Source organism: Dendrobates tinctorius, unplaced genomic scaffold (genome assembly GCF_039654945.1).
Source record: "Dendrobates tinctorius isolate UK_male_01 unplaced genomic scaffold, ASM3965494v1 ptg000060l, whole genome shotgun sequence".
Lineage (NCBI taxonomy): Eukaryota > Metazoa > Chordata > Amphibia > Anura > Dendrobatidae > Dendrobates > Dendrobates tinctorius.
The window spans coordinates 67366243-67391630 of NW_027361728.1; the positions used below are offsets into that span (position 1 = coordinate 67366243).

The window sequence follows — 25388 nt, forward strand, 5'->3', positions numbered from 1 at the left end:
GGAGAACGAGGGCGTCGCTATGGAATTAGGAGTATAATAGTGCTTTAAACAAAGTGTGTAGTGTATTCTTTCATTAAAATACTTTGTTCTAATTGTGTGTTTATTTAACCCTTTAATTACTATAGGATTAGTAATGGATAGGTGTCTTATTGACACCTCTCCATTACTAACTCGGGCTTAATTTCACCTTACAATAGAAAGGTGGCATTAACCCTGTAATAACCCCACCTGGCACCACTACAGGGCAAGTGGGAAGAACCCAACAAAGCTCCAGAATAGGCGTATCTAATAGATGCGCCTTTTCTGGGCAGCTGCTTTTTTTGGCTGTGGGGGGGCCAAAATCAATGGCCCCTTACCAGCCTGAAAATAGCAGCCCCCAGCTGTGAGTTTCGTCGAGTTGGTTACAAATATATGAGGGACCCGACGTCATTTTTTTTTTTTCATTCTTCTCTCCTGCTTGCTGTTGCCGGCAGAGCAGGAGACAAGAATGACAGTTGCGGTCAGCACCAGCCGCCGGGGAACAGCGCTTACTGTAGGGCTTCTTCCTCGGCGGCCGTCCGTGTGGTCCTGATGCGGCACGCAGAAGTACCACGTATCCACATGAACACACGGACATGGATAGCTCCAGTACCGCTTTTTCCGGTACCAGAATTATCTGGACGTGTGAGACCGCCCTTATTCCTCTAGGAAATATAACACAAATTAACATCTTAGTATTACCAGTTGTGTATATGTCCCAAGACTGTCTGACAATATCCAATCTGTGCTGACAACACCCAGTTGCCAATTTATTTAACCATATTCAGAAACATTAGCAGAGGAACAGCAAAATGAAAAATAAAAATAAATTGCACCAACATGTTTTAGTATGGGGAATACAAGTATGAAATCCAACATGTCTGAAGACAGGTCAGGTCTTTAACCCCTTTACAACCAATGACGCCACATAGGCGTCATGAAAACTGGTACCAATTTGACCAGTGACGCCTATGTGGCGTCATGACTTTAAAGCCCCCCTGCGGGTCGGGTGACCTAGGTCACTGAAAGGTCACCCGACCCGCAGATACAGGGGGCTTTGCACTTCACCACGGGGGGCGTGTCTTCACCCCCACGTGGCTACAATCTCTCTGATTGGCTGTTTCACTTTTAACAGTCAATCAGAACGATAGTAATATTTCATCAATGAAAATTGATGAAATATTACAATCCAGCCATGTCCGACGCTGCTGTAGCATCGGACATGGCTGGTGACACCAATCCGACCCCCCCCACCGGTTAACGGGGGCGATCTGCCCCCCGCCACTCAATGACAGCGGCGATGTGCCGCCGCTGCCATCACCTGCCCCCCCGCCTTCCCTCCGCTCCCGCCTTCCACCCCCCGGTACTCACCGAGTGCCGTTATGGCTCCCGATGTCCCGCGATCCCGGACCATGGGCGCCGCAATATTGGAAAATGGCGGGTGCATGCGCAGTGCGCCCGCCAGCTGCAGTTTCCTTTCATTCATTTTGATCACTGTGATAAACTCTCACAGTGATCAAAATAGAATGAAAAGTAAATAAACCCCCCGTTTATCACCCCCATAGGCAGGAACAACTAATAAAATAAAGAAATTATTTTTATTTTTCCATTAGGGTTAGGGTTGGAACGAGGGTTAGGGTTGGAACGAGGGTATCAGCGTACTCAGGAAAAATTGCACAACAACTTTGGGGGTCTAATTTCTCCTGGTACCCTACGGAAAATAAAAAATTGGGGGCTAAAATATTATTTTTGTGGAAATTTTTTTTTTTTTTATTTTCACATCTCTGCGTTATAAACTTCTGTGAAGCACTTGGGGGTTCAAAGTGCTCACCAGGCATCAAGATAAGTTCCTGGGGGGGTCTAGTTTCCAAAATGGGGTCACTTGTGGGGGGTTTCTATTGTTTAGGCACATCAGGGGCTCTGCAAACGTAACTACGACCGCAGACCACTCCATCAAAGTCTGCATTTCAAAACGTCACTACTTCCCTTCCGAGCCCCGACGTGTACCCAAACAGTGGTCTCCACCCACATATGGGGTACCAGCGTACTCAGGACAAACTGGACAACGACTTTTGGGGTCCAATTTATCCTGCTACCCTTGTGAAAAAAAAATTGATGGCTAAAAATCATTTTTTTTTTAGGAAAAAAAATTATTTTTTATTTTCACGGCTCTGCGTTATAAACTTCTGTGAAGCGCTTGGGGGTTCAAGGTGCTCACCACACATCTAGATAAGTTCTTTGGGGGGTCTAGTTTCCAAAATGGGGTCACTTGTAGGGGGGTTCCACAGTTTAGGTACATCAGTGGCTCTGCAAATGTTTCATGATGCCCGCAGACCATTCCATCAAAGTCAGCATTTCATAATGTCACTACTTCCCTTCCGAGCCCCGACGTGTACCCAAATATTGGTCCCCACCCACATATGGGGTACCAGCGTACTCAGGACAAACTGGACAACAGCTTTTGTGGTCCAATTTATCCTGGTACCCTTGTGAAAATAAAAAATTACGCACTAAAAAATAATTTTGAGGAAAAAAAAATATTTTTTATTTTCACGGCTCTGCGTTATAAACTTTTGTGAAGCACTTGGGGGTTCAAAGTGCTCACTATGCATCTAGATGAGTTCCTTGGGGGGTCTAGTTTCCAAAATGGGGTCATCTGTGGGGGAGCTCCAATATTTAGGTACACAGGGGCTCTCCAAACATGACATGGTGTTCGCTAACGATTAGAAATAATTTGCATTTCAAAAAGTCAAATGGCGCTCCTTCCCTTCTGAGCCCTGCCGTGCGCACAAACAGTGGTTCCCCCCACATATGGGGTACCAGCGTACTCAGGACAAACTGGACAACAACTTTTGTGGTCCAATTTCTCCTGTTAGCCATGTGAAAATTAAAAATAGCGTGCTAAAATATCATTTTTGTGGAAAAAAAATTATTCTTTATTTTCACTGCTCTGTGTTATAAACTTTTGTGAAGCACATGGGGGTTCAAAGTGCTCAATACACATCTAGAAAAGTTCCATAAGGGGTCTAGTTTCCAAAATGGGGTCACTTGTGGGGGAGTTCCAATGTTTAGGTGCACAGGGGCTCTCCAAACGCAACATGGTGTCCGATAACGATTGGAGCTAATTTTCCATTCAAAAAGTCAAATGGTGCTCCTTCCCTTCCGGACCCTGCCGTAAGCCCAAACAGTGGTTTATGACCACATATGAGGTATCGGTGTACTCAGGAGAAATTGCTCAACAAATTTTAGGACCCATTTTATCCTGTTGCCCATGTGAAAATGAAAAAACTGAGGCTAAAAGAAAACTTTTGTTAAAAAAAAGTACTTTTTTTTTTCTTTACAGATCAATTTGTGAAGCAAAGTAATCATTATGCATCCAGATGAGTTCCTTGGGGGGTCTAGTTTCCAAAATGGGGTCACTTGTGGGGGGGGATCTCCAATGTTTAGGCACACAGGGGCTCTCCAAACGCGACATGGCAACCGCTAAATATTCCAGCATATTTTCCATTCAAAAGTCAAATGGCGCTCCTTCCCTTCTGAGCCCTGCCATGCGCCCAAACAGTAGTTTGTGACCACATATGAGGTATCGGTGTACTCAGGAAAAATTGCCCAACAAATTTTAGGATCCATTTATCCTGTTGCCCATGTGAAAATGAAAAAATTGATGCTAAAAGAAAATTTTTGTTGGAAAAATTAAAATATCCATTTTTTCTTTCCACGTTGCTTTAGTTCCTGTGAAACACCTGAAGGGTTAATAATCTTCTTGAAAGTAGTTTTGAGTAGCTTGAGGGGTGCAGTTTTTAGGATGGTGTCACTTTTGGGTATTTTCTGTCATATAGACCCCTCAAAGTGACTTCAAATGTGAGGTAGTCCCTAAAAACATTTGGTTTTGTAAATTTTGTTGTAAAAAGGAGAAATCGCTGGTCAGCTTTTAACCCTTATAACTTCCTAACAAAAAAAAATTTTGTTTCCAAAATTGTGCTGATGTAAAGTAGACATGTGGGAAATGTTATTTAGTAACTATTTTGTGTCACATAGCTCTCTGGTTTAACAGAATAAAAATTCAAAATTTGAAAATTGTGAAATTTTCTCCAAATTTCTGATTTTTTCACAAATAAACGCAAAAATTATCGACCTAAGTTTACCACTAACATGAAGCCCAATATGTCACGAAAAAACAATCTCAGAATCGCTAGTATCCGTTGAAGCGTTCCTGAGTTATTACCTCATAAAGGGACACTGGTCAGAAATGAAAATGGCCTGGTCATTAAGGTCAAAATAGGCTTGGTCATGAAGGGGTTAAAAGACAAAAGTAGCAAAATGAACCCAAAGTTCATTAATCGAAAAATATTAGCAAGGCATTAACAAAATATGAAGCAGGAGGACTGGATGACACATTGGTTCATGTTTATCATTGGGTTAATAATAGATTAACAGAAATAAAACAATACTAGTTATTGCATCAACAGAACTACTTACCCTTATTCTTCCCAAACTTGAAAATCGTTCTTTATCCTCTACAACAGCTTTGAGAATTGGTTGAGACATTCTATTATTCTTCTTCCTATCAAATGAATTATTAAAATCAACACCACTGACTACCGCTCTTCGATATGAGGTGGACCTAAGTCCTCTACGCAGCGAGCCTGGGCTTTCACCCTCTGCATCTCCATCTTCCGTAGAGGCCACCCGACTACCGGTACTGGTCTCTACCATGCTTCGAGTCTTAAGCAATCTTCTGCTCGGCTCCATATTCTGAATGTTTAGTGCGCTATTTTTATTTGCAGCCAACTTTATATCTGAGGCTAAGTCTTTGGGAATGATTTGTCGTTCCCCTACTTTGAGAGACACGGGACTATTTGTACTCAGAATGATGGACTGCCTTTCTGAGTTGGATGGGACTCTTTGCAGGGGGTGTTTTTCTTCTATGGGTGATTTTGGCGAACTAGGGAAAGAATCTGAAATAAAAAGATCCGTGTCTTGTCTTAGCCGAGATTGACTGCAGTTATTAGTGGTGACCATCCCATTAGACAAAAGTCCAGCACTGGGTCCAAACACAATCTTCTCTTGGTCAGGAGTTAGTGTCACAGTACTAGATGTCCTCCTAGAAAGCATTGGTTTTTGGCTTGGAGAAGAATGGTTGTCACCATTAGTAAAAGTAATAGAATTATTAGAAACCACTTTTAAGACCTGAGATGAACGCCTGCGGCTTGGGGACAAGGATTCATATTCCAGGGATGATAGGGATGATGATGATGGGAGTAATTTCCCATTAGGACGGTGCAAGTAAGTTTCTTTTTGGTGATGTATCCTGCTCTCTGGAGAACTTGTAATCCTTTCGGCAGGTTGGGTCACTGTAAAACACTGCTTGTCCTCCAGTGGGAAGTCAGTAATAAGCAATCCATTTGGGCTCTGATAAGACTGTGGTCTTGGTTTGGGGCTGTAGTACAGTCCTTCTCCGTGCGATACATGAGAATTAGCTTTCCTCCACAATGGAACAAACTTAACATCACTGGGAAACTCCACCTCACTTTCTGCCTCCATAGCAACGTTTGTTCATTCTTCAAAAGCCACCAAAATCCTAATGAAGGTCATGGAACCTCCAGCGATCTGCCATTCCTAGAAAAGAGATAATGTCACCACCGAGCTTAATACTCCTCATTTGATTCCTTACATGTTCGTCCAAATGACATACTTTAAAGATAAAAGTACAGAACTTCTTAGCTTTACTCGTGAGACAACACAGAACGAACCACTTCAGCTAATCACCGGCACAACCTACAACTCAGGGCCAGTTTGTAACAACGTAGCAAACACAAAACTCTTTACAAAAAGAAACTTTCTACAGGTTCATTATCTTCTTTTTGACATCTGTGAGTATAAGTGAAAGACTAGACAAAGTACATGATGCTCTCTATGTTTGCCCAACTTTACACAGATTTTGTCCCATAAGCAGATCGCTGGGCTGATACCTTACCAAGTGCTGAGGCAGGGGAGATATACAAAATCATCACAAAGTCGGCAGAGGTTTTTGTTCTGCACCAGGTATATGGATTTATTTGGGTAAACGAGATGTTTTAGGTTTTTTAGTCACATTCACAAAAATACAAAATGCTGCGATAATGGGGAATTATAATCCATATTTACACTCTCCGATCACAGGAAAAAAAAAAATCTATGGGAAAATGAGCATAGTCCACCGGATTACAAATGGCAACTATCACTACAATCTGTAATTACCATGTAAGTCGGTGTATCCCCAAGGCTTATTTCACACAAAAACCTGAGCTCAAGTAACCACATTCACAGCCAATAGTGAGAGGAAATACCTTATACGGTACAGAAAGGAATCAATCCCCTACATTTGCTCCATAAACTCCCCAGGATAGTAAGTACACCCGGCAGCAGGTTTCCCATGAAATGGTTTTCAGACCGGCGAGCCTCACAATACAATCCCTCCTCACCTTGTGTGACCAAGGAAAACCAATCTGTCATAAAAGGAAAGTTTGTTCTCAGGCTTGTGCCAAAAACAATGAAAAGAAAAAGAGTGGGACCCTACTGGGTGACAGATGGAAAGTGGGAAAAGTAGGTGTCGTGATTGAGCCAGGCTGGGACAGCGGCAGGTGCGACACATGAGCCGAGCTGTGGTCAGACATCACCCCAGAAAGGAACAGAAAACCACCCACAGGAATAGAGCCTGAGAAGAGGAGAAAGCCTGCTCACCGGCAGGGACCCCCAACACCTCCCCGGCTGCTGCCCAGAACTGCCAGTTAGTGACTCTGGGACTTGTAGTGTGGAGCAGAGGTACAGTGGAGATGGGGGTAGTGGGATATACAGAGCCAGCTAGAAAGAAATGCTGGCACTTGTAGTGCAGGACATCACTGGCAATGTGGAAAGGCTAAACAATATAAACTAGGAGTTCAGGTTCAGAAGATATGCTGGGATTTATAGTGCACAAGATAAGTTGTAAAAGCCAGGATTTATAGTTCACTACTGGGGGGTATGCTGAGATTTGTAGTGCAGTGTGGGAGAGTGTACTGGGATTTGTAGTGCAGCGCTGGGGGTTATGCTGAGATTTGTAGTGAAGTGATTGGATATGTAGTGTAGTGCTGGGATTTGTAGTGCAGTGTGGGAGAGTGTACTGGGATTTGTAGTACAGGGCTGTAAGTGAATGCTGGGATTTGTAGTACAGGGCTGTAAGGGTGTGTGCACACACTGCGGATCTGCAGCGGATTTGGCTGCGTTGTACAGTACCATTATAACCTATGAAAAATGGAAACCGCAGTGCACACGGTGCAGAATTTTCCGCACGGTTTTTCTGCGGTTTCCAATACGCAGAAAGAAATGACATGTCACTTCTTTTCTGCGGATTCTGCTGTGGTTTACCATCTCCTCCATTGTAGAAGTGATAAACCGCAGGACTTCTCACCTGCAGCTTTACCTGCGGATGCGGAAAAATCCGCAGACCAATCCGCAGCGTGTGCACACAGCCTTAGGCTGTGTGCACACGCTGCGGATTATGTGCGGATTCATCCGCGCGGATTTTGTAAAATCCGCAGGTGAAACCGCAGGTCAAAAGACCTGCGGTTTTACCTGAGGATTGCTCTGCGGTTTTGTCCTGCGGTTTTTCATCTCCTCAATGGAGGAGATGGCAAACCGCAGGAGAATCCTTTCATGTCAATTCTTTCTGCGGATTGAAAACCGCAGATAATCCGCGCGGAAAATTCCGCACCGTCTGCACTGCGGTTTTTGATTCCCATAGGGAATCATGCTACTGTACACCGCAGCAAAAACTGCTGCGGGTCCGCAGCGGCCAAAACCGCTGCGGAACCGCAGCAAAATCCGCAGCGTGTGCACACAGCCTTAGAGAATGCTGGGATCTATAGTACAGTGCTGGGATGTAGGGGAATGCTGGGATTTGTAGTGCATAGGACATGCTGGCACTCAGGGCACTGACTGGTTGGTTGCCTACCTGAGATCCGGATGACTCTTCTCACTGGTGTCTCACTGGTTACAGCACACACTTCTGACAACTCCCAGCCTCCGTACTATCACCCCCAGCGGACTCCAGGCAGGACATAGCCCCACAGTGACAGGCTGTGAGATCCTGTGTCCCGTTGCTTTGGTCAGAGCCTCCTGTCAGCAGCACGGGCACAGCTCCACCTGCACAGGGTGGAGGGACGAGCTCAGAGTCCAGCGGCTGGAATGACGGCTGTGTGGCGCAGGAGCAGCTGTGTGCACAGCGTCCGGACCTACTGTCTGCACGAGTCCACTACAAGTCTACAACTCCAGCTCCACTACGTAGCCATTCCTAGCGTGCGCCACCTACTGCTGCTGCAGGGTACTGTCTGAGAGGGACACGCACAACTGCTTCACTGTGAGTGTAATAGTGCGCCTCCTAGTGGTGAGTCAGAGTCACTCGACAAAAAGACAGATGTGGTTTCACGCGGTGCAGTGGAGGGTCTGCCATTATATCGGCTCCTGCAGTAAGTCAGCAGCCAGCAGGGTCTATGTCTATGGTTATTTGCATTTTATTAATGAGCCACATGTGAAGCAGAAAATAAACTAGAACAAACAAATAATAATAAATAAGAACACATAAAGACGGTTTTGGAATGTAAAATATAAATACATCTTGTTTTTTAGATCAGTTACAGGTACGGACTGTTCAGCCCTGGCATTTGAAATCACACAGGCCCATTCTGTCCCCATCCCCAAGCACCAGATGGGATAAATCACTAATATTACCCTGGATGGACGAAGCAAGATTTACTACATGACCAATATTTCTAATGCTACCTGTGGCCTGCTGGGGTAAGTGACGGAGTCAGCGACATTATTCTCCGTCACAACTCTTAAGGCTTTGTGCACACGCTGCAGTTTTTGCTGTGGATCTGCAGCAGTTCTGCAGACAGTGTACAGTAGCATGTTATCCTATGTGATTTACAATCTGCTGTGCACATGCTGCGGATTTTTAACTGCGGAAAAGCTGCATTTTGAATCCGCAGAAAGAAATGACATGTCACTTCTTTTCTGTGGATTCTGCTGCAGTTTACCATCTCCTCCATTGTAGAGGTGATAAACCACAGGGGAAAACCGCAGGACAATCCGCAGCGTGTGCACATAGCCTAACAGTATGGGTGTCTTGAGAACAACAATTCTGTTATCAACATAGCAGACAAGGCAGCCCACTACAAGACAGGCCCTTCTGGCATTTGCCAGAATTGCCAGATGGCCAGTCCAGCCCTGATCGGTTGTATGTGAAATGTCTTCTTTCTCCATTCTGCACACTGGTATATCAAAATGACTTACCTGATCTGAGAAATGACATTTTCTATTGTTATGTCTTCGGCTGCTCCCGGTCAGGGTAACTCCACAGCGTAAAACACATGTCCAGATGTTTGCAACTGTCATACCTTTCCATAGGTCTACTATTGAATTTAATTACCATTAAAAAGTATACTGCGTCAATATCCATTTTTTTACACCGTTGAATGAGGCTGAGGGATAACAACACACCGTCACCAAAGATGCCATCGGGCAACCACTGAACTCTGCGGATAATTCAACTTCTATGTCAGATCTCCCCAATGTGCATCACAGCAGCCCAAATATCTACTCGGTGAAAGGACTGACCTCACACGGACCGATGATCTTCAATAAGGCTCTTCAGATGTTTCATTTCTTTTCACAGTCTGAGTGTGATGTAAATGGCAGCATGCACTTGGATCGCCCGCCAGGGCAGTGGGGTTACTCGGTATCGGGCCGTTGTCTCAGAGGAAGGTGTCACAGTGGCGGTGACCCAGTCCATGGCCCTGCGCGTCCATGCAAAAGGGTGAAACGTAGCTGAATAAAGCTTATAGGTGGATGATACGTGACGCCACCTGTGGTGCTCGGCAATGAAGGGGTTAAGCCAACGCTGCAGGTGTTAGGAGTCAGATTTCTGCCTCTCCTTTGCTGAAATCTAGATCCTCACATTCTGCAGTCTCCTGCTCCTCATCTGCTGTAGAGGAGACTGCTTTGCGGGAACTCTCTCCAGAGGCTAAGTCCTCTACTCCTGCATCTGAGCATGCTCGTGGGACGAACTCCCATTGGAGTTCGGGAGTCAGGTGTTCAGGTCCTGTGTCGGATCCCATTGGCTCCTCTTGGAGACCTGGAGATTTCCGGAAGGTCCCGTTCGCTATAAAAAGCGCGCATGGCTGTTCCGCCATGCGCTAGTATAGCTATACTGCTGCTGTATGTTTGTGGATGGATGCATGGACTGGTGAATGACTCATTGGAAACCCTTACCCTCTGATACTACGTTTGTGTGAGTGTCTGTGTTATTGCCGGTACCAGCGCCAGCATTTCAGCAGCCTAGCGTCAGCATTGCACCTGCGTGTTTGCAGCGTTTTTGCAGTGGCTCTGTTCTAGCCGCGCTGCAGTAGCAGCTCTGCTTGCGTTTGCGGTTGCGACGCTTGGCACTCGATCTTCTCGGTAGGTCTAGACGGAGTAAGTACCGCCATCTAGTGCTACTCCTGTGACCAGATACCGCGGGTGCAGCGCTGTAGTTCTGTGTCCCAAACAGACTCAGCGTTTTTTGTGTATATTATTTCAGTACTCTGTGAGTGTAACAGAGTCTGTGCAGTGCACTCTGGGTGCCGTTAACCCTGTGCACGTTACCGCCAGATTGCTCTGCCGTCACCTAGCAGCAGTCATTTCATCGTCTGCACGGTGGACCCCGAGTGGCGAAGGCACTTTATTTATATTTTTTATTTAGTGCCTTCCGCCACTCCTAACATTATACTAGCGCCAGGGTCTGGCTAGTGATGGCAGATGAGCAGCAACTTATGCAATGCATTCGGCAGCTTGAGAACCGTTTAGTCACTCTTGAGAAGGCTCTCGCCGCTGCACAAGCTACTGATGCTGCTGTACAGGCTCTAAGGCTAGTTTCACACTAGCGTTTTTGAGTGCAGCGACGGCCTGCGCACGGCCGCCGCTAAGCCCTGCCCCCTGCCGCGCCTCCGCCGGTAGCTCCTCCTATCGGCGCATGACGCTGCATGCGCCCTGCGTCCCCTATCTTTATCACTGGGTGCGCAGGCCATGAGCAGTATGCGTTTGGCGGCACATGCGTCCTTTTAACCGTGCGCCGACCTGCGCCAAACGCAACCTGCTGCATTTTGGTTGCGCCAGCGCACCGTCAAAAAGGCGCATGCGCCGCCAAACGCATACTGCGCACGGCCTGCGCCCCCAGTGATAAAGATAGGGGACGCAGGGCGCATGCAGCGTCATGCGCCGGTAGGCGGAGCTACCGGCGGATGCGCGGCAGGGGGCGGGGCTTAGCGTTGGCCGTGCGCAGGCCGTCGCTGCGCTCAAAAACGCTAGTGTGAAACTAGCCTTACTGATGCGGTAGGCCGTATGTCTGTGTCCACCCTCGCACCGACAGTCATCCGCCTCCCGTTACCCGATAAATTTTCCGGGCATGGTGCCTCCTGTAGGGGCTTTATCAGCCAGTGCTCAATCCACCTGGAGCTGCTGGCCGCGCAATTCCCTACGGAACGGGCCAAGGTGGCATTTGTTATTTCCCTACTGTCGGGCAAGGCCTTGGAATGGGCTATGCCTTTGTGGGAGCGCGGTGATCCTGATATTTGGACCGCTGGTCACCTGTTAATGGCTATCAAGCAGGTTTTCCTCAGCCCACGGGTCACGCACGACACTTCTCTGCAGCTACTCGCTCTTACTCAGGGATCCCTCTCAGTTAGTTAGTATGCCGTCCCTTTTCGGACACTGGCGTCCGAGTTGGAGTGGTCTGATAAGGCCCTTATTCCCATTTTTTGGCGAGGGCTAGCGGAGCATGTCAAGGATGCTCTCTCTACCAGAGAGAACCCCACTACCTTGGAGGAGCTAATTTTTGTCTCCTCACGGATTGACCTCTGTTTTTTGGAGCGCGGTATGGAGCAAGCTCACTCCAAGCAGAGAGCTAGTCCCGCTCTCAAATTTTTTGAGCCTCTTGAGCTGCCTGAGCCATTGGTTCTACCCCCAGAGCCCATGGAGGTGTCTCGTACCGATTTTGAGACAGCTCCGGCTCAGGTGTCCATTTGCGGTTGTCATCATGTGTGTGCTGCTTCTCAGGAAGCCAGCTCCCCGCAATGGTCGGACTCTGAGCCGGTCGACGAGTCTTTTGTCCCTCCTCATGTTAGGGCTCAGGTCCTCGCCTGGGCACACGCGTCCAATGCGCACAACCATCGGGGCTATATGCAAACCACGAAGCTATTGGCCGGCGCGTATTGGTGGCCCTATAGGGCTTGGGACATCAAAAGATTTATTCAGGCCTGCGCCTCATGTGCTCAGGATAGCCTTCCTAGGCGGAGAGTGGTGACGACCGCCGACTCACGGCGGCGCTCTGTTGCATCGCCTGCTCCCGCTATCTCCCAGGTGTCCCTTCTGAAACCTGGTGACCTTGCCTCCACGGACGCCTTCCAAGTGTCCCGGTTCACTGTATCACCCACCAGGACACCAAGCTCGCCTTTGGGCGAGTTTGAGCCCTATACTCCTGTAGGGCACAGGCTGATGGTCCGGAAGGCTCAGGGAGGGGGGTGCCCTAGGAGGGGGGTAATGTTAGGAGTCAGATTTCTGCCTCTCCTTTGCTGAAATCTAGATCCTCACATTCTGCAGTCTCCTGCTCTGCATCTGCTGTAGAGGAGACTGCAGAGGAGATTGCCTTGCGGCAACTCTCTCCAGAGGCTAAGTCCTCTACTCCTGCATCTGAGCATGCTCGTGGGACGAACTCCCATTAGAGTTCAGGAGTCAGGTGTCCAGGTCCTGTGTCGGACCCCATTGGCTCCTCTTGGAGACCTGGAGATTTCCGGAAGGTCCCGTTCGCTATAAAAAAGCGCGCATGGCTGTTTCGCCATGCGCTAGTATAGCCATACTGCTGCTGTATGTTTGTGGATGGATGCATGGACTGGTGAATGACTCATTGGAAACCCCTACCCTCTGATACTACGTTTGTGTGAGTGTCTGTGTTATTGCCAGTACCAGGGCCAGCGCGCTATTGCTCCATCATTTCAGCAGCCTAGCGTCAGCACTGCGCCTGCGTGTTTGCAGCGGCTCTGTTCTAGCCGCGCTGCAGTAGTAGCTCTGCTTGCGTTCGCGGTTGCGATGCTCGGCACCCGATCTTCTCGGTAGGTCTTTACGGAGTAAGTACCGCCATCTAGTGTTACTCCTGTAGCCAGATACCGCGGGTGCAGCGCTGTAGTTCTGTGTCCCAAACAGACTCAGCGTTTTTTGTGTATATTATTTCAGTACCCTGAGTTTAACAGAGTCAGTGTAGTGCACTCTGGGTGCCGTTAACCCTGTGCACATTACCGCCAGATTGCTCTGCCGCCACCTAGCAGCAGTCATTACATCGTCTGCACGGTGGACCCCGAGTGGAGAATGCACTTTATTTATATTTTTATTTAGTGCCTTCCGCCACTCCTAACAGCAGGCAGATCCTCTTGGACAGATGGTATAAGGCAGCAGGATGTAATAGCTCCCCACAGGTAGAGCTGTAGTCCCAGGGCAGTAGTAATAGGTGTTGAGGAAGAGGGTGCAGGGTTAGGCACAAAGATGTAGCAGTGCTGAAGGGGTTGCAGGAAGAAGGCAATGACACAACAGGGTGCAGTTTCCTTTACCTTTACTTTGTAAGTGCAGTCCAGGATCCAGATTACAGATGGAACAGGAGTTGATTAGCCTGGAAGCAACTTAGGAATCTCTCTATGCAGATGGGTTGTGTAGTCTCCTTTTTAGCGCTTATCTGAGGCACTTGCAGTACTGAGTTACAGAGTTACACTGAAGTTCACCTTGCTTGCTCTCTTTAGAACTCCCCTCGTATGGCAGGCAGCCATAGCCTCCTTTTTCTGGCTCACACAAGTTGCTGCTATGCCTCCGAGTCTTAGTTTGGAACAGAGCATTTACAGCCTCTTGTTCCTCAGGTTTTTGCTGCAGGACCATCAGCATCCATACAACCTCGGATACCGGACTCCGGACCATGCGCTTCAGCTAGAAGTGAGCCTGAATTCCGCTCAATCCTCCAGCTCCCCTCTCCCACATCCACACACTTTTCCCTCTCCACACGAACTCCTCCAACTTCCCTTTCCTGGCCCCAGAGAGCAGCTCCTCCCCCAGTTTGGTTCAGAGCTCCCTCTGCTGGCCTGGAGTGGGAACTGTGCTGTGTGCTAGATTTACCTGATAGAGAGACCCTTCATTGCTTCCAAGCATGACATCACACTCCCTAGCAGGAAGGTAATGCCACTGTGGCGACCATACTTCTGGGGATGCCATATTCCCCCCTAGTGCAATTCAGTACTCCCGGACTGAACAAAACATGCAAACATATAAACAAATAAACAATTGTAACTATTACAGGATTTCAAAAATGAAAAAATACAAAAACCCAAGCTCAAAAATAGTCCTTGTGACGTTTAGTCCATGCATCAATGTCCATGGTCCATTTCCTGAGCATTTGGTAAACTATGTACAAGTAGAGTTTTGGCCACACATAGTCCTGTGGCCCAATTGTCCATCAAAAAACAAACTGAGATTGCTCAAAAGATTCTTACAGAGTCTCTGTAGGCACATAAGCTTGAAAAGTTGCATATTTACATTTTACATAACTTATTTATATACGAAACCTTATGGGTGGTATACCTTGGGTACTACGGACAGACCTACGTAGCACTGGTGTTGTTGGGGACCTTACTGGATGCCTTGTGTTAACTACTACTGATGTAGTGCATGCTGTACTGGCTACACTACTGTTGGTTCTGCGTAGCACAGGGATACTAGATTTCCTAGGACCACTTCTACTCACTGTGGGCATTACAGATTCTCCACTGGCATGGCGAGGATTCTCTTGGTCCACTGCTGGTGTGGCATCCGCTGCCTGTACTTGCTGGTTTTCACGGTGGTCTTGAGTCACTTCTTGCACTACCAGTTGGGGAAAGGTCAAATCTGGCACCACTATGGCCTGATTCGTTCTAGTCCAATTTGCAGGGAATTCTCCGAGTACAGTGCTGACCTTTTCTTCTTCTTCCTCTATGTGCTGAAGGTGGTTTTGCTCTTCCACCCTGTCCTTTAGTTGGTCAGGGCACAGTTTCAGATGATCCCTCGACACTGCTGATGAGGTTTCACCTCCATCCTTACTGATAAGGCACACTTTGGTGTTGTCAATGTTTGATGGTAGGACGGTGTAGGGTTCAGCTTCCCATTGGTCATCCAATTTATGCATCCTTCTTTTCCTCTTTAGGACTTGTTCTCCTGGTGACAGGGGAACTGCAGCTGCATGTTGATAGTAGTTCTTTTCCTGCTTTTGTCTTGCCTGCGCTAGACTCTTTTCCACGCACTCTTGCACTTTACAGTACTGCTGCTGCCACTCTGTATCCCAGTCAGTATCTGGTGTTGTCACCTCAGGTGTAAGGACTTGGACCGCCCTCACACCCAGGGCAGCGGGGGACTCGGTACCGGGCCCGTGGAGTTCACGGTAGCTGTGACCCGGTCTGTGGCCCTGGGCGTCCATTGTAAAAGGGGGGAATGTTGAACGTGTGGATGATGATTAAAGTTTATTGGTGAATGATTTGTGACGCCACCTGTGGTGTTCGGCAATGAAGATGTTAAGCCGACGCTGCAGACAGATCCTCTGGGACAGATGGTGTGGTGCAGCAATGATGTTGCAGGCAGGGCAGTAGTCCCAGGGCAGTGTAGGTGAAGAGATAGGGAGGAGACATAGATGGTGCAGTGTCAGGCACAGCGATATAGCAGTGCTGAGTGTGTTGGCGCAGGAATAAGTGGAGGACACCAGGGCATGTAGTTCCAAAGCTTTACTCAGTCTGTTGTGCATACAGGTGCCCGCCTCGGTGCTGTGTCCTCCGGGTCAGGGGCTCAGCCAACCTCCAGGCAAGATGAAGTACTCCGTTCCACCACTCCGCCAACATATGTGCCTTTTCTGAACGTCTCCCTTCTAGCGCCTATTTGAAGTACTCACAGTACTGAGTTACACTGGAGTTCCTCCTTTCAGATGTTCGTAGAACTCTACTTGTACGGCAGACAACTGTAGCCTGCTTTGGGGACTCCTTGCTGCTAAGTCCCGGCTCACTCTCGTTGCTGTTGTTCCCCCAAGTCTGGTGTGGGAATAAAGTGGTGACAACTAGAGTTGAGCGAAACGGGTCGAACAATTTCAAAAGTCGCCGACTTTTGGCAAAGTCGGGTTTCATGAAACGAAACCCGACCCTAGGATGAGGTCGGCCACGAGGTCGGCGACTTACGCGCCAAAGTCGCGTTTCAAAAGTTTGTTTAGCGCTCTTTTTCAGCCAATCAGGATCCACGGACACTGTGGGCAACGTGATGACATAGGCAGGGGTCGCCACCATCTTTCAGAAGGGCATGCAAGTGATTGGCTTGCTTTGGTGGGCGTCACAGGGGTTATAAAAGGGCGTGCACGCCGACCGCCATCTTACTTCTGCCGATCTTAGCATAGGGAGAGGTTGCTGATTCTGTAGGGAGAGCGTTAGGCAGGGAAGAAGAAAAAAAAACTGCTTCTGCTGCTAGCGATTTTGCCTGTGCAACACACCAGTCACTGTGTGTGCAGTGCAAGGGGAGGCTATATTGTGGTGGATCAGCGGTGTTGGTTGTTAGGCTGCCTTCTAAGGCTTCCTGACAGCTGCATTGCTGTTTCCCCACTGCTCTGCAAACTGCTTTTTTAAAAGCAATCCCAATTTTTTTTTTGTCCTGCTAAGGTACTGAGCGTGCATTTATTCACACCATACAGCGGTGTACGCTCCTCACACAGTACCGTGTAACAGCTGTTATCACAGCCACAGTGAAGCTATCTGTGTGTCACTGTGGAGGACTTGTTCCGTTCTTACAGACCTACACTCTAGGGAGATTCCTATTCTGCCCAATTCTACAATTCACTTTTTTCACACCTGTGCCATCGAGCCTGTGACATAGCGCTCTGATATTCAGTGGGCCTCACACAATCCAAAAGTGTCCAGTGTCCACAAGTGTATGCAGAAATTCAAAATCTCCCTTATCCTGTAGTCACTTTTTTCACACCTGCTGCATCGAGCCTGTGACATAGCGCTCTGATATTCATTGGGCCTCACACAATCCAAAAGTGTCCAGTGTCTGCAGAAATTCAAAATCTCCCTTATCCTGTAGTCACTTTTTTCACACCTGCTGCATCGAGCCTGTGACATAGCGCTCTGATATTCATTGGGCCTCACACAATCCAAAAGTGTCCAGTGTCCACAAGTGTCTGCAGAAATTCAAAATCTCCCTTATCCTGTAGTCACTTTTTTCACACCTGTGCCATCGAGCCTGTGACATAGCGCTGTGATATTCAGTGGGCCTCACACAATCCAAGTGTCCAGTGTCCACAAGTGTCTGCAGAAAATCTAAATCTCCCTTATCCTGTAGTCACTTTTTTCACACCTGTGCCATCGAGCCTGTGACATAGCGCTGTGATATTCAGTGGGCCTCACACAATCCAAGTGTCCAGTGTCCACAAGTGTCTGCAGAAATTCAAAATCTCCCTTATCCTGTAGTCACTTTTTTCACACCTGTGCCATCGAGCCTGTGACATAGCACTGTGATATTCAGTGGGCCTCACACAATCCAAGTGTCCAGTGTCCACAAGTGTCTGCAGAAATTCAAAATCTCACAGAAATTCAAAATCTCCCTTATCCTGTAGTCACTTTTTTCACACCTGTGCCATCGAGCCTGTGACATAGCGCTGTGATATTCAGTGGGCCTCACACAATCCAAGTGTCCAGTGTCCACAAGTGTCTGCAGAAATTCAAAATCTCCCAGAAATTCAAAATCTCCCTTATCCTGTAGTCACTTTTTTCACACCTGTGCCATCGAGCCTGTGACATAGCGCTGTGATATTCAGTGGGCCTCACACAATCCAAGTGTCCAGTGTCCACAAGTGTCTGCAGAAATTCAAAATCTCCCAGAAATTCAAAATCTCCCTTATCCTGTAGTCACTTTTTTCACACCTGTGCCATCGAGCCTGTGACATAGCGCTCTGATATTCAGTGGGCCTCACACAATCCAAAAGTGTCCAGTGTCCACTAGTGTGTGCAGAAACTCTAAATCTCCCCTGTCCTATAGACACCTTGTACCTTGTTTTACATTACTATATAGTTTGTTGGATTTTGTCTACATTTCTACCAAAAATGAGGAAGGCTGGTGGAAGAGGCCGTGGAATTGGGCGGGGGTTGGCAGCTGGTAATGATGGTGTTGGTGGTGGATCTGATGGTAGTGGCAAAAGCAAAATAGGACCGAATGCAGGAGGTGTTGAGCCTGCGTCATCGTCTGGCTCCATAAGGCTTCGAAGGCTTAGTTTTCTAGGAGTTGGCAAACCGCTTTTAACGCCAGAGCATCAGGAAAAAGTTTTGTCTTACATTGCTGACTCAGCCTCCAGCTCTATCGCCTCCTCTTCTGAAGTTGTAAAAAGTAAAAGCACTGAGTCGTCATTGGAGGCTCATGTTCATGAACCACACCTTTCCTTGTGTCCTTCACCACAACCAAGATTGAAGGATGACGCAGGCCATACTACTGATTACTCCATGGAGCTGTTTTCACATATCATGCCTGGATTATCAAGTGAAATGGTGAATTACCCAGGCCAAGATGAATCTGACATGGAGTGCACTGATGCACAGCCGCTGATAGATGATTCTGCTGGTACATTCACTCAGAGCACTACATTGTCCTCGCAGTGTACAGAGCCAGATTCTGACCCTGATGAGACTCAGGTGCCCCTTCCCGCACACTATACCACCATACACGGTGACACAGAGGAAGGTGCATATGACATTGAAGAGGAGGTGATGGATGACCCAGTTGTTGACCCAGATTGGCATCCATTGGGGGAAGAGGGTGCTGCTTCCAATAGCTCAGATGAGGAGCATCCACAGCAGACATCAACATCGCAACAGCTGTTATCTGGCAGGCCCGGAGCACTCCAAAGACAGGTTCCAAAAATCAAAAGAGTTGCTGGACAGCTTGTCCAGAGGATCAAAACATCACAGCGTGCTAGGCCGCAAAATGTCTGCCAAAGTAGGAAGAGTGCAGTGTGGCACTTTTTTGAACAAAATCCTCATGATCAGGCCAAGGTTACCTGTAAGAAGTGAGCAAAGACCTTTAGCCGAGGGAAAAATCTGAAAAATTTGAATACCAGTTGCATGCTTAGACATTTAACCAGCATGCACTTGCAAGTGTGGACACAACACCAAACCTCAAGTGCCACATGTGCAACTGATCACAAAGAAGGTAGTCAGCAACGCTACATTGTTTCCCCCACTGTAAGCCCACCGGTTAGCACAGCAGCAAATGTTGAGGTGTCGTCGCAAGGCCACAGCAGTCAGGGAATCCCACTGTTATATCAACGAAATACTGAATATAGGCCATCAGAAAGAACACCAACTCCATCACCATCATCAACCCTCTCTCAGTCCGCCCTGTCCACCGCTACTTCTACCATATGCAGCTCTCAAGTCCAGCTCACTCTCCCAGACACTATGAGTAGGTCAAGAAAGTACTCAGTCTCTCATCCGCGTACACTGGGTTTGAACGCCCACATTGCCAAACTAATCTCGTTTGAGATGATGCCCTATCGGTTGGTGGAAAGCGCAGCTTTCCGCGAACTCATGGCCTATGCAGTACCACGCTATGACCTACCCAGTCGCCACTTCTTCTCTCACAAAGCCATCCCAGCCCTCCACCATCATGTGAAAGACCGCATTGTCCATGCACTCAAGCAGTCAGTGAGTGGAAAGGTGCACCTCACAACTGATGCATGGTCCAGTCGGCATGGCCAGGGCCGTTACGTGTCCATCACTGCGCACTGGGTTAATGTGGTGGATGCAGGGTCCACAGGGGACAGCGGTGGTGGGACAGTGCTGCCTAGCCCACGGTATAGGAAACAGTTGGCTGTAGGCGTTCCACCCTCCTCCTCCTCCTCCTCCTCCTCCAGAAGCGAAAGCTCGTCCACAGAGCACAGTCGTACGAGCACTCCATCTGCAGCTGCCACTGTTGCACACGAGGTGTCCCCCTATCGAGCAGCTAGTGGAAAGCGTCAGCAGGCTGTGTTGCAGATGATGTGTTTGGGCGACAGACACACCGCCGAGGTGCTGGCCGAGTACTTGAAGCGACAAACTGAGTCATGGCTGGGCAGTGTACATCTTGAGGCAGGCAAGGTAGTTAGTAATAACGGCCGTAATTTTGTGGCAGCCATAGCCCTTTCAAAACTCAGCCACATACCTTGCTTGGCTCACACCTTGAACCTGGTGGTGCAGTGCTTCCTCAAAAATTATCCGGAGTTAACAGCCCTGCTCCATAAGGTGCGAAGACTGTGCGCGCACATCCGCCGGTCGCCTGTACACTCCGTTCGTATGCAGAAGCTGCAGCGATTGCTCCACCTTCCCAACCACCGCCTCATTATCGACATTGCAACAAGGTGGAACTCCACCCTGCACATGGTGGAGCGGCTGTGCGAGCAGAGGCAGGCCATAATGCATTTGTGGGAGGATACACGGCCAGGCACTTTGAGAGCAGACATGGAGTTGACAGGTGTGCAGTAGTCGAAGCTGAAAGACCTCTGTAAAGTCCTTCCTTGTTTTGAGGAATGCACACGGCTGGTAAGCGCAGACGACGCCATCCTAAGCATGAGCATCCCACTTATGCGTCTGCTCATGCAAACTTTGACGCACCTTAAGGAGCAGGTGTCTGCAGCCAATGTTGACGAGGAGGAAGAGGTGGAGGGAATCCTTGATGACATTCAGCCATTGTCTGCTCAGGGACCTCTCCTGGACGAGTTGGAGGAAGAAGAGGAGGAGGAGGATGATGATGGGGATGATTACTTAGGGGAGGAGGATGCATCTCGTGGGGTAAGTGAAAATGTTGGCGTGGCAAGGTCTGGTACAGGGTTTGTGCGTGACTGGAGGGATGTGGATTTGCCAGAAAGTGCTCCTCCAACCAGCACTCGCAGTGCATCATTGACACCGGGAACATTGGCCCACATGTCAGATTATGCCTTGCGGATCCTAAAAAGGGACCCTTTGCCAAAATGATGAACGATGACGACTACTGGTTGGCCAGCATCCTGGATCCACGCTATAAAGGCAAATTACAAAACATCATGCCACAGGAGAACCTTGACCTAATATTAGCTAATAAACAAGCAACTCTGGTAAATCGGTTGCTTGAGGCATTCCCAGCACACAGCAGCGGTGATGGTTCTCACACGAGCCGTACGGGCCGGGGGCAGCTTGGCAGAGGTGTTCATGGTGCACACAGCAGAAGTGGCGTTGGAGACAGGGGTTTCATGACAATGTTGTGGACTGATTTTTCAAGTACCGCTCACACAACTGGTAATACAGCATCGATGGAAAGTGACAGGAGACAGCAGTTGTCAACTATGGTTACAAACTACTTTTCCTCCCATATCGATGTTCTCCCACACAGGTCATTCCCCTTTGACTATTGGGCTGCTAAACTGGACACCTGGCCTGAATTGGCACAATATGCCTTACAGGAGCTCGCTTGCCCAGCTGCAAGTGTGCTATCGGAAAGAGTCTTCAGTGCAGCTGTATCAATCCTGACAGAAAAAAGGACCCGTCTGTCAACCCAAAATGTGGATGATCTAACCTTCATTAAAATGAACCATGCATGGGTTTCCAAGGATTTTGTCCCACCTTCCCCTGATGACACATAGGGTGACAGAAAAATGGCTTGCTTTGGTCCACCTCTTCCTGGGACTTGACCTATTTCGCCTTTTGCATCAGCTGAATGTCCAACATCAGCATATGCCACTTTCTAAAACTCCCTAACTGTGCTGCCTCCCCCCCATGGCCGGGGTCACCACCTAGTGCACGACACCGTGCGAGTGCCGTTGCCCTGGACAGGTGGGTAGGCCGACTCTTGGGTGCGGGCACTGGCACAGGGTCCCTCATAGTGCAATCAAGTGTCTCTGACGGTGGTGGTGCACACCTGCCGTCAGACACACCGCCGTACTATGAGGGGCCCAGTGCCAGTACCGACGCCCACGAGTGGGCCCCCCTTGCTTGAGCAGGGCCCCAGCATTTGCAATCTTTACCTCTCCCTGCTCCTCCGCTGTGTAGTCTGGGCCGTCAAATCCATACTGTGCCTGACACCGTCTGAGCCTGCCTCCTGGTGTATTGACATATATTTTGAATGTGTACGCTATCCATACATGTTATCCGGGGATACGGTACCCTTTCTCACCTTTGTGCAATCACGTGCAATCCATACTGGGCCTAACACCGTCTGAGCCTGCCTCCTGATGTATAGACATATATTTTGAATGTGTACGCTATCCATACATGTTATCCGGGGATACGGTACCCTTTCTCACCTTTGTGCAATCACGTGCAATCCATACTGGGCCTAACACCGTCTGAGCCTGCCTCCTGATGTATAGACATATATTTTGAATGTGTACGCTATCCATACATGTTATCCGGGGATACGGTACCCTTTCTCACCTTTGTGCAATCACGTGCAAGCCATACTGGACCTAAAACCGTCTGAGCCTGCCTCCTGATGTATAGACATATATTTTGAATGTGTACGCTCTCCATACATGTTATCCGGGGATACGGTACCCTTTCTCACCTTTGTGCAATCACGTGTAACCCATACTGGGCGTGAGAACGGCTGGCGAGCTGTTAAGCAAGCTACAGCACCTGTGGTTTGCACACGTAAGTTTTTCATTTTTTTCAGGAATGACGGTTAGGCCTAATTCCGGAACTGCGGTTGACCTGCACTTACTGGGAAATCATCGTTCGCGAGTAATAATTGTAATCAGTGATCCCCATCACTAACGTTGTTCAGCGGGTTATCTGCACCTGTAAGCGACAAACGCTGGCCTTTTCAGTGTAGCGCACATGCAGCCACGGACATGTAAGGGCATGACACACCAGTTATTGGCCGATCTCATGTGCCAGAGCCTCACGTGTCCCTCTAGTAAGCCAGACTCGGACCGCGGGGCATGACGGAGTCTCGTTCGTTAACGGAATTAAGCTTGCAATGTGTGCATCTGTTCTGTAGCTGGCATGGTTGAGGTTGCCCGTGTTGAGTCAAATTACACCGTAGGCTCCACTCCTGGTGGTGCCCTTCTGGACATTCCTTTAAGGTTCAGCTTTGCAACCATACTGCCCACGTAAAACAAACACTTTGCCTTCATGAACGCTGTTTGGAGGGTCATGACTCGTGGGAATAACACCGCCCAATCAGTTAACCTGCTAGAGAGATCCTTCGTTGCTCCCAAGCATGACATCACACTCCCTAGGAGGAAGGTAATGCCACTGTGGCGACCGTACTCCTGGGGGCGACACAAGTGCACTGATGCCCAGCCACTGCTCGATGAATCTGCTGGTACATTGACCCAGACCACTACATTCCCCTCGCACGCTACCCGGCCTGAATCTGACCCTGATGAAACTCAGGTTACCCTTCCCATATACAGTTTCATCTTACACGGTGACAAAGAGGAAGCTGCAGATGAAAGTGCAGGTTCGGCCCACCCGCCATCAGACACACCACCGTACTATCAGGGGCCCTGTGCCAGTGCCGTCGCCAACGAGTGGGCCCCCCCTGCTTGCTCAGGATCACAGCACTTGCAAGGTTGAAATACTGTGCAGTGAGATGGAAGATGGGGACGACGAGGAGTCCAGACTAGTACAGGGATTCCCTAGCGAGGAGACTTATTTGATTGTTTTCAATGTTGGGACAGCAATTTTTGGGGAGCACTATACTCTGGAGAATGATAGATGGGGCCCACCATACACTGGAACATTCCAAAGGTGGACATCAGACACTGGAGCAGCATTTACAGGGCCCATTATACACTAGAGCATTAGAAATGGGGCCCATTATGTTTGGAGCATTATTTGGGCCCATAAGACAGTGGAGCTTCATCCATGGGGACCAACATATACTGTAGCATTATGTGGAGCTCATCATATACTGTTTCAAACATTATATGGGACCAATGATTCTGTATGGAGAAATAGATGGGCCTCGTCATGAGATGTAAAAAGTGAAGTATTTTTCATTGTACTATACCGCTATTTCTCTGCCGTATCGGAGCATGATAAGTTGTGGTATTATGTGTTAAAGGGGCGCTCTTTCGCCCAGGGCACATGAAAACCTGGAGCCAGCCCTACCCCCCCACAACTTTAGCCAAATAACCCATTTTTCAGTGCGTAACTTGTATTATGAAGTTAATTAAGGTTGACCAGCTTAAGTAAGAAGAATTGATGCTTTTGGCATTCAAATGAGCACTGTAGGTGTGTTTCCTGTCCTCCTCTCACTGCCGACTTTTATTCCCCATTGACTTACATTGGGTTTCGTGTTTCAGGACGACCCAGACTTTTCCCTATAATCGGCCGATCTTGCTCGACCCGACTTTTGGAAAAGTCGGGTTTCACGAAACGAAACTCGACCCTAAAAAACCAAAAGTCGCTCAACTCTAGTGACAACTTCTATTCCTCCGGTGTCTGTCGCAGGACGATTAGTATCCATACAACCTTGGGGACCGGACCCCGGCCATGCGTTGAGAACTTGAGGAAGGGCTCTGCTCTAACCCTAATCCTTAGTTCACTTCTCCTTACGTTCAGTACAAATCAATCTTTCTTATGGAGAATTAGGCTTTTTTGTATATCTCTTTCCTGTGCCAGCAGACTCAGGTCACTGAAGTCTGCTGCAGCACTTTCTTCATCCATCCCACTCAGGGGATCTTCTCTCACTGACCCTCTTAGTCAGACTGACCCTTAGTCTGACTGACTCCCGCTCTCTTGTGTAGACTAAGCTACACCCACCTCCCAGCACTCTTCGTGTTCCAAGCAGGGAGCCACCAAAGGTGCTTTGCTACACTACTATGTTGTGTGGGATGCAGGTGTTGGAGTGTGGTTAGGTGTCTCCACCTTACCTGAATGGTGGGGCACCACACGTCAGGAGGAGGTGCAGTACCTCTGTGGCGACTGAACCCTCAGGGGCGCCACAGACTCCCATATCCAAATCAATAGGCAGTTTGCCAGGCCTCGCTCTCATTAGGTAGGCTGGAGTGCAGTTGGTGGAATTCACAGGAATGTGATTGTAGAGGTCTACCAGATCTGGCAACTTCTCTGGCCACAGATTCCTCTCTTCCAAAGGCAAGGTCTTCAGTAGATCGATCACCACCTGATTCATCTTTTCACACATGCCATTGGTCTGTGGACGGCATGGTGTTGTCCTGATCTTCTTGCAACCGTACAAGTTACAGAATTCCTGGAACACTTCTGCCTCAAAGGCTGGACCTTGATCTGTAAGCACTCGCTCAGGGT

General features: G+C 48.4%; 1 protein-coding gene across 2 annotated transcripts in view; it reads right to left on the reverse strand.

Moving 5' to 3' along the window:
- Positions 1–8383, reverse strand: part of ARHGEF26 (Rho guanine nucleotide exchange factor 26) — a 213379-nt gene extending 204996 nt beyond the window's left edge. Inside the window, exons 1-2 of one of the 2 annotated variants that reach the window (XM_073579025.1) lie at positions 7991–8383; positions 4498–5637 (exon numbers count right to left, since the gene is read on the reverse strand). In XM_073579025.1, coding sequence (XP_073435126.1) covers positions 4498–5562 — 1065 coding nt within the window. In that variant the 5' untranslated portion in view covers positions 5563–5637; positions 7991–8383. Of the gene's footprint in view, positions 1–4497; positions 5638–6482; positions 6562–7990 lie in introns of those variants that run through there. The other variant, XM_073579026.1, reaches the window with a different exon arrangement.
- Between the last annotated feature and the right edge of the window lie 17005 nt (positions 8384–25388).